Source organism: Sylvia atricapilla, chromosome 18, assembly GCF_009819655.1.
Source record: "Sylvia atricapilla isolate bSylAtr1 chromosome 18, bSylAtr1.pri, whole genome shotgun sequence".
Taxonomy (NCBI): Eukaryota; Metazoa; Chordata; class Aves; order Passeriformes; family Sylviidae; genus Sylvia; species Sylvia atricapilla.
The window spans coordinates 11,138,346-11,151,801 of record NC_089157.1 but is presented as its reverse complement, the minus strand read 5'-3'; the positions used below and the strand labels follow the sequence as shown (position 1 = coordinate 11,151,801).

Below are 13,456 nucleotides of genomic sequence, written 5' to 3'. Positions count from 1 at the left end.
CATTTAAATTTCCCGCGGCCGCGCCCTGCCATTGGCCAGTTCGAGCCAAAGCAGCCTTCTGATTGGCTGGTTTGAAAGCAGCAGGGCTCGCGATGACGGGAAACGCCCTCCCGGAAGAGCCGGTCGGAAGTGACGTCCTCCCAAGGGCCGGTACTACAGCTCCCGGCGTGCCGCGCGCCGCCCCACGCAGGCTTTCGGGCCCTACCCGCGCGGGGCACGCCGGGAGCTGTAGTGCACGGGGCCGGGGCCGGTGATACCCCGGGACGGGAGAGGGAGATCGGAGGCCGGGAATTGTGTCCCTGGAGGGGTCTGGCTCTGAGCCGGAGAGAAACAGCCGGAGTTTGGGGAGAAACACCCATTCCCTCATGCAGAGCGCAGATTCTGCCTCAGTAACCAGCAGGGCACTGCAGGCTTCCCCTGGGACAAGGGCGTGTAGTGACAGAACGAGGGGGAATGGCTTCAAAACTGAAGAGAGTGGGTCTAGATGGGATATTGGGGAAAAAAATAAAATCTTTCCTGTCAGGGTGGTGAGGCCCTGGCACAGGTTCCCAGAGAAGCTGTGGCTGCCCCTGGGTCCCTGGAGGTGTCCAAGGCCAGGTCGGACGGGGCTCCGAGCAACCTGGAGTAATGGAGGGTGTCCCCTGCCCGTGGCAGGAGGTGGAACTGGATCAGCTTTAAGGTCCCTTCCACTCCAAACCATTTTGTGATTCCATGGCTCCATGCCTCGCCTATTGTCTCCTGGAAATGTGGTGCACAAAAATGCAAAGAAAAGGGGATATGAGATTGCAGCTGAAAGCAGTTCTACAGCCGTAAGGGCAGATAAAAACTAAATCATACAGAATAACAAAAGAAAAGGATTTCTGCCCTTGTGGTATGGCCTGAAAAGGGATGGGTTTGGCCTGCTCATGAGGGATGGAATACAAAGAAACACTGATTTTCACAGGACATATAATTCAAACCATAAAACTGTAGGGAAAACATGAATCTGACAGCAGCTCTGACATTTTGAGATACCTGTAAGGTGCAACACAGAGAAGGGTCAGGTATGCACATCAATATGTCTGTGTGCTAACTCATCACATTTAACCACTTACACCAATGTGTAGGTGCACACAGGTGTGGAGGATGTTTGCTGAGGAGTTGGAATTACCAGTGACATCTCATATAGTGGGTTTTGGGCCTTACAGTGCTGAGCTTTCTAAAAACCACACACAAAACACAACAGCAGAGAAGCCAAGAGAAGAGAAAGCACGTTACTAACAAGTGGAGATATTAAAACAAGAGTAGTTTGACAGATAAAAAATGCAGTTCAAAAGCAGAAATGGAGATAAAGCACCTGCTCTCCTGAAGAATCGGAGGGTTAGTGCGAAGAAATTCCATTTGGCCATGAACCGCTGGCAGTGCATAGTTGTGGAGCAATGAAATCTGGGCGCAGGGATGGGTACCGAGGGCAGGGAGAGTGCTGGCAGTGCCTCAGGGGCTGTGTGTGAGGTGCAGGCGGAATGGGCTGTGAGGGAGGTGACAGATCCGAAGGTTCTTACCAGCACAGTGAAGCGACAGAGAGGTGAGGGGAGACTGGGCAGTTTGGGGCAGGACAGCGGCCAGCTGCGGGCGAGGTTAGGGGGCAGAGGAGGGCGGCGGTGGCCGGGGGTCCCTGGGACAGAGGGGCGGCCCCGGGCGGGTCTCTCAGGCGGGTCCCTTCAGGCGGGTTCCCTCAGACGGGTCCCCTCAGGCGGGTGCCCTCAGGCGGGTCCCCTTCAGGCGGGTCCCCTCAGGCGGGTGCCCTCACAGGGGTGCCCTCAGGCGGGTCCCCTCAGGCGGGTCCCCTCAGACGGGTCCCCTCAGGCGGGTCCCTCAGGCAGGTGCCCTCAGACGGGTCCCCTTCAGGCGGGTCCCTTCAGGCGGGTCCCTCAGGCGGGTGCCCTCAGACGGGTGCCCTCAGACGGGTCCCTTCAGGCCGGTCCCTTCAGGCGGGTCCCCTCAGACGGGTGCCCTCAGACGGGTCCCCTCAGGCAGGTGCCCTCACACGGGTGCCCTCAGGCGGGTCCCCTCAGGCGGGTCCCCTCAGACGGGTGCCCTCAGATGGGTCCCCTCGGGCGGGTGCCCTCAGACGGGTCCCCTCAGGCGGCTCTGACAGCGACGCGCTCGCCCGACGCCGGACCCCGCTGTGAGGCGCGGGCGGGGCCCCGGGCACGCGCTGCGGGGGCGGAGCCTGGGGGACAGTGACCAATGGTGTGCGAGGAGAGAGGGGCGTGGCCCGCCCTCCGCCAGCAGGGGAACACGGCAGCCCGCAGGGGGCGGGGCCGGCCGGGCGGGGCTCTTACCAGGCGGCGCGCGCAAACTCCGCTGGGTGACCCAGTGGCCTAATGGATAAGGCATCAGCCTCCGGAGCTGGGGATTGTGGGTTCGAGTCCCATCTGGGTCGTGCCGCATTCCTTTTGTGGCGCTGCCGCGGGGCGAGCATCGCCCCGATTCTTTTACCCCGGGGCTGGCCCTCGGGCCCTTCGCTGCCCCGGCACCGCGTCCCGCCTGGAGCCGCCGCCCTGTCCGTGGGGATCTTGTCAGTGGGTCCAGCTCACCCCCCGGGACCTCCGGGAGAGCCGCAGCCGGGGAACACCCGGGCTCGGATGTGGCCACGGCGCTGTTTTGCTCAGGCTCGCTAGGAAAGCTTTCCCATCTCTGCTGCTCGAGCATCCCGGGGCTGCTGGAATGCTGGGAACACGCCAAACACCGCTACTGTGCTCTTAATGGAGATCCTGGCCAGGTAGAGTCTGGGGAAACGGTGCAGACACAGCCGTACGTGAATGAGGGTTGAACTGCAGCAGCAGCTAATTCAGCAGAAAAATCCTTGGAATACGGTTGGGATACTCATATGTGTATGTGTATCCATCCATCCATCCATCCCTCCATCCATCCATCCCTCCATCCATCCCTCCATCCATCCCTCCCTCCATCCATCCATCCATCCCTCCCTCCATCCATCCCTCCATCCATCCATCCATCCATCCCTCCATCCATCCCTCCATCCATCCATCCATCCCTCCATCCATCCATCCATCCCTCCATCCATCCATCCATCCATCCCTCCATCCATCCATCCCTCCCTCCCCAGTGCCAGCACTCATACTCCAGCTTCCCCTGCTTGCTGGTCACCAAAGCAGTGTAGGAACCCTCCTCTTCCTCATCCTCAGTTTTACATTCCTATTCCTGTCTTAGGGTAGTTCTGGAATTAAAATGTTTCGAATAACAGAGGAAAATAAGGATTATAAAGTGCTGCAGTAGAAATGTAACTCCTTGAGTCATAGATGTGGTGAAATGTCATTTATTTTTCACGCTATTCTGATGAATTTTCTGTATCTTCACCCATCCTTCTGGAAAAAAAAAAAAAAAAAAAAGCCCTGAGCTTTTCAAAATCCTATTGAAACGCTTAATTAAGGCAGGACAAAACAAACTGCTTAAACTAAGCAACACTGAATCCCATGCCACAGGCATTGCTGAGGGTTAGATTTTCTGTCAGGGCTGGGTTTCAGGAGCCTTTCAGTGCCTTTAGGGAGTTTTAAAGTTGTTTGTCCCTTAAAGTCATGAGCAGCTTCCACAGCACCCGGCAGCAGCTGGTGAGTTAAACTGTCACAATGGAAATCTTGTCTAGCAATAAGGTCACTCAGAAGTAAGCCTTCTTAATTCAGTAATCCAAATCAGGGTTGGCTTACTGTGTGAAAATTTGCAGAGTTGTTAATGATGGTAATGAGAGATTTAAAAATAAAGCTGTGTGGGATCAGCAGAGCTTTCCCTTCGGCTGGACGGTCACTACTGCATTTTTCAGTCTGAAAAGAATCACTGAAACTGGTTCCTGAAACTAAAAGAGAGATTAGCAGCTGTATCACTGGAGGTGGCCAGAAATCCCCAGACAAGTTCCATTGTCATGCACATCCTTTACAGACGCTGCATCCCAGGGATGTGGAGTGTTCCAGCATCTCCCAGTTCCCCTCCAGAATACAGCTCTCCATCGTCAGGAAAACCAGCCTTGTTCCCTATGATTTTTTTTTATCCTTCCCCAAAATAAAACTCTGCTGCCAAAAGCAGGTGCGGGTGTGTTACTCCCAGGACACAGGTGATGCAGCCGGGGGGTTGTTCCCGAGGGGAAGGAGCAAATTCCTCCCGGGCAGGGCTGCTGGAGGCAGCAGCTTGGTCCTGCTCCAGTGGGTTGTCCAGCGAGTGATTCCCGTTTCCCCTCAGGCTGCCTCTCATTAGCATGAATCGGGGGAAGGGCATAAAAGCCTCCAGTTCATTTTGAGTCTGGAAAAACTTGACTTCAAAATGACAACCCGAGTGTTCTGGCTGCTCTGCTTTGTCATTAGATCATCTTCTGGTAAGTGTGTTACCTCGGGCTGGGGCACGTCTGCCTTGGGAATCAGGGGAGGCTGAAGATATTCCTACAAACCCTGGTCCCAGCAGCCTCCCAGCCTCTGCAGCAAGTAAGGGCTCAGGAAAGAAACATTTCAACGTGTTCGTGGGATGGGAGTGTAAATTGCAATATTTAATTTGCCAGCATTGGGAAAGAATTAAGAGCAGAAGCAGGCAGGGAGCTGGTCCTGCCAGCCACCAGCAGGTGAAGTTGGATTTGCTTCTGCATCTGGGATTTTTGTAATTTGTATGTGACCTTCCTCTTTCAGTCCCCTTCACCTGTAACTCCAAGTGTCTGACTGACTTTAATATGTTCAGTGTGCCCTGTGTGCCTGCAGCAAGCTGTCCTGGGTGGATTTATTTGGGGTTTAGTGCCTCACTGACAGAACAGAAATAGCATTTACATCTGTTCCACTGGGATTTGGTTATGTTGCAGTTATATTTCTTAGCTTGCAGCAACTATACAAGAATATGCTAGTACAGGAGGAGGAACCTCAAGGTCCTGAACAGATTGAGTAGAGAAAAATGAACTATTTCTTGATACAATCCGTGACTGAGAAGGCGTGATAAAGTGGTAGAAGAGTTGTATTTACACACCCAAGTCTGAGACACCTGTTCAGAGGGCACAGCTCCACTCTGAACCATCTCTAACCCCCCTTTGCCTGCTGCTTTCAGCAGCTTGGACTTCTTCCACCCTTCTCTCTCCATGGACATTCTTTTGACTTTATGTGTGGCCAGCCCAAATATCAGGGAATCTTTCCCATGACAGCAGCTGGTGAGAGCACAGGGGGAGAAGTGGCAAGGTCAGCACTTGAGTCAGTTATAGGAGATAAACCAGGATGTTGTTCATCTGGGTATGTCAAATCTCTCTTTTCACACAAGGAGCTGGGATCAGCCTCCTACACAGAATAACCACGCCGTGAACACCAGACAGAGGCTGTGTGTGGGTGAGCTGTGTGAAAACTCTGCTGGCTCGCTCCAGGCATGCAGGGAAGGGCTAAAGGGAAAGGAAAACGGACTGCCAGGGGAAATTTCTCTCCTGCCAGGCTAAACATTTTTGCCATTTTGCTTTGTGATGTTCAAGAGATTAAAGTGAAGGTACAAATGAAAATGTAGGTGACTGCCTAGCTTGTGTGAACAGTGCCATTAAGTTATTTCTTTCCCCCCTGGATTCCCAGATACTTGCTCTCTTTTCCAACCCTTGTCCTCTCACATCAAGCAAAGCCTTGAAATAATTGTTAGTCAGCAGCACTAACCTAATTACTGCTACTATATGCTCAAGTCAGAGATCCAAAACTGAGGATAAAGACCTTTCCAGTAGCATCCAAAGCTGCTGAGGAGTCTGGATGACATTGTCAACAGGCATCCCATGGATGGGAAAACCAAATAGTTCTGCTGTCACGGTCTTTTAAACAAGCATCCCAAATGGCAACGTGAACCTTGTTTCCTCAGATGCTCCCTGGAGATGCAGGGGGTTGAGAGAAGGGTTTGTTTTTAATTTGCAACAATAATAAAGTAAAAAATGCAAATCTCCTGTTTTGCTCACACAGCTGCACTGCCTGTACTGGACCTTCAATATCTGAGTAGAGCAACAAGGAGCTCTCCTTATGCTCCACCTATTGAGCTATTTATTAGTTCCTTTGCCTTATCGCTGAAGGCCTCACTTATGGATTAGAGCCTCAAATCTTGCTGGAGGACTTGGAATAAAATAAAACAAAACACCGATTTTTTCTCTCTCTCTCTCTTCTTCTTTTTTTTTTTTTTTTTTTTTTTTTTTTTTTTTTTTTTGTGATTTTTTTGGTGGTTTTGTTTTGGTTTTGGTTTTTTTTTGTTTGTTTTTGTGGGGTTTTTTGGGTTTTTTTGTTGTTTTCGGTTTTGGTTTTGTTTGTTTTTTGTTTGTTTTTGTGGGGTGTTTTGTGTTTTTTTTTTTTTTTTGGTGGTTTTTTTTTTTTTTTTTTTTTTTTTTGTTGTTGTTTTCGTTTTTGGTTTTGTTTGTTTTTGTGGGGGGTTTTTTGCTTGTTTTTGTGGGGGTTTTGGGGTTTTTTTTTGTTTGTTTGTGTTTTTTTGTTGTCGTTTTTGTTTTTGTTTTGTTTTGGGGGATTTTTTGGTTTTTTTTGGTTGTGTTTTTTTTTAATTTTTTTTCTTTATTTTCCTGGTTTTTTGGGGGGGGTTGTTGTTGGTTTTTTTTTTTTTTTCTTTTTTTTGTTTTCTTTTTTTGTTTTTTTTCTTGGTTTTTTTTTTTTTTTGTTTGTTTTTTTTTTTTCTTATTTTTCCTGGTTTTTTTTAACTTTTTTTTCTTTTTTTTTTCCTGTTTTTTTTTTTTTTGTTTGTTTGTTTGTGGTTTTTTTTTTTTTTTATTTTTTTTCCTGTGGGTTTTTTTTTGTTTGTTTGTTTTTTGTTTTTTTTTTTTTGGTTGGTTCTTTTTCTTTGTTTTGCTTTGTTTTGCTTCGTTTTGCAGGCTCGCTGCCGCCCTCCGCCAAGGCGCAGCTGGGCGCGGCCGCGGCGCTGAAGGCGCGGGGCGATGGCCGGGCCCTGCCCTCAGCCCCCGGACACCTGCCCGCGGCGCCCAAGAAAGGCTCGGAGCCGTCCCCGGAGAACAGCACGGCGCTGAGGAAGCCCCGGCAGCACGGAGGGGCGGTGGCGGCGGGCAGCCCGGCTCCCGGCCCCCGGGACACGGGCCGCGGCCTCACGGAGCGGCGGCGGAGCGGGGCCGCCAACAGCGTGTGGGCCCGCGGCCTCCTCTCCGCGCCCGGCCGCCCGGTGCCGGCCCTGCCCAGGGCCTTACCGCCCTCCTCAACCATGGATCAGCTCAATGCTCTGCACCGCCTCAACAGAGCGGGCAAGGCAATCCCCCACAAACAGCCCGAGCCCTCGGCCAGGACCCCAGAGCCCTCATGGCTCACCAACCGCTGGCGGCCCGGCCCCATGGGCCCGGCAGCGCTGAGGGCAGGTGAGGGACACCCAGAGCTCCCCGACGGCTCCCCCGGGCACAGAGACCCCCAGGGCCGTGTTTTATGTGTGTCCCTCGTTCTGTTGTACAGGGCCCGTGTTTTATGTGTGTCCCTCATTCTGTTGTAGAGGGCCCGTGTTACACGTGTGTCCCTCATTGTGTTGTAGAGGGCCCGTGTTTTATGTGTCTCCCTCATTCTGTTGTAGTGGGCCCGTGTTACACGTGTTACACGTGTGTCCCTCATTCTGTTGTAGTGGGCCCGTGTTTTATGTGTGTCCCTCATTCTGTTGTACAGGGCCCGTGTTACACGTGTTACACGTGTGTCCCTCATTCTGTTGTAGTGGGCCCGTGTTTTATGTGTGTCCCTCATTCTGTTGTACAGGGCCCGTGTTTTATGTGTCTCCCTCATTCTGTTGTAGGGGGCCCGTGTTACACGTGTGTCCCTCATTCTGTTGTAGAGGGCCCGTGTTTTATGTGTGTCCCTCATTCTGTTGTAGGGGGCCCGTGTTTTACCTGTGTCCCTCATTCTGTTGTACAGGGCCCGTGTTTTATGTGTGTCCCTCATTCTGTTGTACAGGGCCCGTGTTACACATGTGTCCCTCATTCTGTTGTAGAGGGCCCGTGTTACACGTGTGTCCCTCATTCTGTTGTAGAGGGCCCGTGTTACACGTGTGTCCCTCATTCTGTTGTAGTGGGCCCGTGTTTTATGTGTGTCCCTCATTCTGTTGTACAGGGCCCGTGTTTTATGTGTGTCCCTCATTCTGTTGTACAGGGCCCATGTTTTATGTGTGTCCCTCATTCTGTTGTACAGGGCCCGTGTTACACGTGTGTCCCTCATTCTGTTGTACAGGGCCTGTGTTTTACCTGTGTCCCTCATTCTGCTGTAGAGGGCCCGTGTTTTACCTGTGTCCCTCATTCTGTTGTACAGGGCCCGTGTTTTACCTGTGTCCCTCATTCTGTTGTACAGGGCCCGTGTTTTATGTGTGTCCCTCATTCTGTTGTAGAGGGCCCGTGTTTTACCTGTGTCCCTCATTCTGTTGTAGAGGGCCCGTGTTTTATGTGTGTCCCTCATTCTGTTGTACAGGGCCCGTGTTACACGTGTGTCCCTCATTCTGTTGTACAGGGCCCGTGTTTTATGTGTGTCCCTCATTCTGTTGTACAGGGCCCGTGTTTTATGTGTGTCCCTCATTCTGTTGTACAGGGCCCGTGTTTTATGTGTGTCCCTCATTCTGTTGTGGGCCTGTGTTTTATGTGTGTCCCTCATTCTGTTGTACAGGGCCCGTGTTTTATGTGTGTCCCTCATTCTGTTGTACAGGGCCTGTGTTTTACCTGTGTCCCTCATTCTGCTGTAGAGGGCCCGTGTTTTACCTGTGTCCCTCATTCTGTTGTACAGGGCCCGTGTTTTACCTGTGTCCCTCATTCTGTTGTACAGGGCCCGTGTTTTATGTGTGTCCCTCATTCTGTTGTAGAGGGCCCGTGTTTTACCTGTGTCCCTCATTCTGTTGTAGAGGGCCCGTGTTTTATGTGTGTCCCTCATTCTGTTGTACAGGGCCCGTGTTACACGTGTGTCCCTCATTCTGTTGTACAGGGCCCGTGTTTTATGTGTGTCCCTCATTCTGTTGTACAGGGCCCGTGTTTTATGTGTGTCCCTCATTCTGTTGTACAGGGCCCGTGTTTTATGTGTGTCCCTCATTCTGTTGTGGGCCTGTGTTTTATGTGTGTCCCTCATTCTGTTGTACAGGGCCCGTGTTTTATGTGTGTCCCTCATTCTGCTGTAGAGGGCCCGTGTTTTACCTGTGTCCCTCATTCTGTTGTAGATGGTGACAAGGACAAGGTGTGTCTGACCGAGTGCTGGACGGAGCGCGATGAAGTGGAGGCGTTCTGTGCCAGCGAGTTTGGTAGGTGCTGTCCCCCTCAACCCTGTCCACTTGTCACTGATACTGCACTTCGGCTTTTAAAATACTGTGATTAAGATACGGTAAATATGTGAAGTAATTACCAAGTAGTCAAAAAGGACCCATCATAGCTCTTCATAAATAATACATTATCATTTCCCTACCTTGGGCTGGCACTGCCCCTTGTTTTCCTGTTTCCTCTGGAGGAACAGTGTCCTTGGGAGTGGTCAGTGGAACTGAAAAGACCAATTGGTTTTAGGTACTTTCAGATTAAACATTACAGCTGGGTTATTTATCTCTTACTATTTAGACCAGGTTTGATTTTGGGGATGGAAGTTTGAAATTAAAATACAATGGCAAAGCAAACAGAAATAAGACTGTGATCCTCTCTCTAGAGAGGATTCTTCTTGAAGTTCCTTAGGATTCAGTGTCTTTAGTCCTTTTGTTCATACTGATGTAACTAAAGGTGGCAGGAAACAACCTGGTATATTTTTCCAGACTGTTTAAGGACAAGCATTTTCTGACTGAAACCCTGCCTTGTGCTTACAGAGCTGTGAAACAGATACCAACTTTTTCTCACAGTATTTTAAGAGATAAGAAAAATACAAGCCCAGTGGTAACAGATGTTTCCATTTGTAGAACATAAACACGTTAGGAGACATCTGTTTTCTCTAAATGGAGAAGTCAGGAAGTGCTTTCTACAATTGCTCCCCTGCTTTGGTTTTTACCACTCTCACACATTCCTGTCCAACATGGGCTTCACAGCAACCTGACCTCTGTGTTTTACCCCTTAACCAACAGCTCTGCTCCCAAATTGAAAGGACAGGTAGGAAAAAGTCTGAACAACAGATGAGCCAAGGTTCCACGGCAGTAACTAGAGAGAGCTTTTCCTTTCTTTACATTTACAGTGCAGATAAAAAAAATGAATTCAGAGTTCTCCCCCTGAGGCAGGTGTAACACCAGCTGCAGTAGCTCCACAAACGTGGTGCTGTTTTCTATCCCTGCACTCAGCTCAGCACCTGCCAGAGCCAGAAGCTGGGAGAGCAGCATGAAGTGATTGTCTGAGCTCCCAACACAACCTGCCTGGCGTTTCAAACCTACCAATTTGTTTCATTGGCTTTGTACTTCCATGGGAAGTTTTAAATTTGAAGTTTTTACTTTGTTAGGTAAATATGCCCACTTTTTATGTATCAGGATAGAAAATGGTACTAAACCCATTGCTTTCTTTGCCAAGAAACAGCTCAAACCTGTAAACCATAAGCAGCAAAACTTAAGGCAACAGCCTCACCAAATGTGATTATTTGAAGCAATTCCTACTGCCCACTCCCAAGCCAAAGGATTCCTGCTGACACTTCCTTCACAGCATTTTAAATGGCAGCCTTCACACATACCCTGAACATTGCCACAATATAAAATCTGATCCTATTTCCCCCTCTCCCTTCAAACAGCAGTGAATGGAATTGTTTATAACCTGGAAAGCCTGGGGAGTGGAGTGCAGTGTGTTACCCTCCTGGCAGACAGTGATGGATTGTACAAGATGAGTCGCCTCTATGTCACTCCTGATGCTGCCTTCTTCCGAGTACACATCCTGGCTGTGGACACTTTAAACTGCAGTAAACCGTGTCCAGACTTCAAACTTGGTAAATCATTCCAGCTAAATCCATTCTGCTGTTCCTCTGCATGTGCTGCAACCTCGGTCTGCCCTGCTTTAACAGGCTTAGCCTGGATTGTTGGGGAAATTTGGAAGAGAAGTATTTACTCAAAGTTGAGGCCTTGTTTCCATCCAAGTTTCTCAGAACTTTCACAAGAGAACCAACTGCATGAAGAAGTCGGGTACCATTGTAGCCCTTTCTTAATTCTGTCCAGTTCCAAAATGATGGCAGGTTTTTGGAATTCCTAAAACAATACAAGCAAGAGCTTAAGCTGGTGTCTTTGTAAGTCATCTGGTTTTCCTTTTAAGCGCAAGTTTATCAAATACCAGCATTTTCCCCAGCAGTAAAGCATCATTTCCATGCCAGCACCACGCCCAGGTCCCAGCAGAGCTCAGGGTGCTGCTGTGGAAGCCCCATGTTCAGGATGTTTCCACAGACACAACTGCACCTCTGTTCCCAACCCTGGTGCCCTCAGAGTGAGCCCCTCATCCGTCCTTTGGGTCAGAACCCTGAGTTTGTTGTGTTTCTGTTGTTACAGGCAGCAGGTACAAACCCTGTATTTGTTCTGTTGTTGCAGGCAGCAGGTACAAACCCCATTTGCTCTGTTTGTTGTTGCAGGCAGCAGGTACAAACCCTGTTTGTTCTGTTTGTTGTTGCAGGCAGCAGGTACAAACCCTGTTTGTTCTGTTTGTTGTTGCAGGCAGCAGGTACAAACCCTGTTTGCTCTGTTTGTTACAAGCAGCAGGTACAAACCCTGTATTTGTTCTGTTGTTGCAGGCAGCAGGTACAAACCCTGTATTTGTTCTGTTGTTACAGGCAGCAGGTACAAACCCCATTTGCTCTGTTTGTTGTTACAGGCAGCAGGTACAAACCCTGTATTTGTTCTGTTGTTACAGGCAGCAGGTACAAACCCCATTTGCTCTGTTTGTTGTTGCAGGCAGCAGGTACAAACCCTGTATTTGCTGTTTCTGTTGTTACAGGCAGCAGGTACAAACCCCATTTGCTCTGTTTGTTGTTGCAGGCAGCAGGTACAAACCCTGTATTTGCTGTTTCTGTTGTTACAGGCAGCAGGTACAAACCCCATTTGCTCTGTTTGTTGTTACAGGCAGCAGGTACAAACCCTGTATTTGTTCTCTTGTTGCAGGCAGCAGGTACAAACCCCGTTTGTTGTTACAGGCAGCAGGTACAAACCCTGTATTTGCTGTTTCTCTTGTTACAGGCAGCAGGTACAAACCCCATTTGCTCTGTTTGTTGTTGCAGGCAGCAGGTACAAACCCTGTTTGCTCTGTTTCTCTTGCTGCAGGCAGCAGGTACATCGTGATGGGGCACGTTTACCACAAACGCCGGCAGGTGCCGGCCGAGCTGCTGGCGGCGCTGCGCGGGCGCCTGCGGCCGGGGGACGGCTGGCTCGGGAGCGGCAGCAGCTACGTGCGGAGATTCAACAGGAAAAGGGATCTCCGGGTGAGGGCGGCGCGCTCCAGGTGTCCCTAAGGCTCCGGGGGCTCCGGCCGGGCTGCGGGAGCAGCGGGATCCACCTCCGAGCACACCTGGCCGTGGGCAGCGCTCCCGTCTGCAGCCGCATCCAACACCTGCTTCCGTGCTTGGACAAACAGCCGGCACCTCGGGCAGGTGAGGTTCGGCACGGGAGTCAGCCTAGCGAAGGCAAACTGGCCGTGGGTTTGCTCCAGCTGCTTTCAGAGCCACAGGTGATTGTTGCTTCCCCTGCTGCAGTGTGCCCTGAATAATCTGTAGTAACTGTAATGCAAAATTCTGGCAGCTTCATCCTCGGTACACAACGACTGCACTTTGAACTCTTCACCTTGGACAGGTTAGATAGTACCACAGCTTTATCCACACAGGATGTTCACTGTGCTTTCACAGTTCTGCCTGAAGCATCACATGCATTTGATTTCAGAGAAAGCAACACCATTAACTACCATTTGTATTATTTCTGTCTCCTCATCCATGTCCATGGTATTTCTGAAAATGACACCATTCTTCCCCCAGAGCTGGATGTTCACACAAAGCATACAGAACAGAGTGTAATAATTTGAGCATATGAATGCACTGACTGAAAGCAAATCAAGAACTGCAAAACACAAATGCCCAGTTGAGTTTTCAGCACAGGGAATGCAAAATGAGCACGAGCTGCACATGCTGGGTGTGTCTGGCACTTCAGAGCTTTGCTGAATGCCATTCCCCAGGAGAAATATTGCCAAGCTTGTACTTGCACAAGAGTAAAGTTACTTTTTAAATCAAAAAGACAATATTTTAGTACCTTTAATGTGGTGAAATTGAGATGTTTGTTGTTCCCAGTCAGTATTCACAGATAAATCTGTAAAATAAACTAATAAAATGCTCATGAGGTTCTGCTTTCACTGGCTCCTGGGTTTTGGAAGACCCAAAAAGCTTATGTAATGATCCTGCACAAAGACATCTCCTTGTGTGACAAGCTGGCTGAGGATTTGATACATATTTATATCAAGAAATGCAAAATATGCTGTACAGCTTAAAACCCCACATACACAGACACATGTGACCTCCCCCAGGAAGCA

General features: G+C 49.9%; 1 protein-coding gene and 1 non-coding gene across 2 annotated transcripts; both read left to right on the top strand.

The window, feature by feature from the left end:
• Window positions 1-2,352: 2,352 nt before the first annotated feature.
• On the top strand, window positions 2,353-2,425 carry TRNAR-CCG (transfer RNA arginine (anticodon CCG)). Its single transcript has one exon. It is a non-coding gene; the product is annotated as a tRNA-Arg (tRNA).
• Window positions 2,426-4,154: 1,729 nt separating this feature from the next.
• Window positions 4,155-12,476, top strand: C18H17orf58 (chromosome 18 C17orf58 homolog). The gene is made up of 5 exons (XM_066332452.1): window positions 4,155-4,369; window positions 6,863-7,354; window positions 9,172-9,252; window positions 10,698-10,889; window positions 12,205-12,476. The coding sequence occupies exons 1-5, from the start codon at window positions 4,318-4,320 to the stop codon at window positions 12,390-12,392; spliced, it is 1,005 nt and encodes a 334-aa protein (XP_066188549.1). The 5' UTR covers window positions 4,155-4,317; the 3' UTR covers window positions 12,393-12,476.
• The last annotated feature ends 980 nt before the right edge of the window (window positions 12,477-13,456 follow it).

Coding starts and splice junctions, on each gene's coding strand:
- C18H17orf58 (XM_066332452.1), top strand. CDS start 4,318: ATGACAACCCGAGTGTTCTGGCTGCTCTGCTTTGTCATTAGATCATCT. Junction 4,370..6,862: donor TGTCATTAGATCATCTTCTG/GTAAGTGTGTTA, acceptor TTCGTTTTGCAG/GCTCGCTGCCGCCCTCCGCC. Junction 9,253..10,697: donor GTTCTGTGCCAGCGAGTTTG/GTAGGTGCTGTC, acceptor CCCTTCAAACAG/CAGTGAATGGAATTGTTTAT.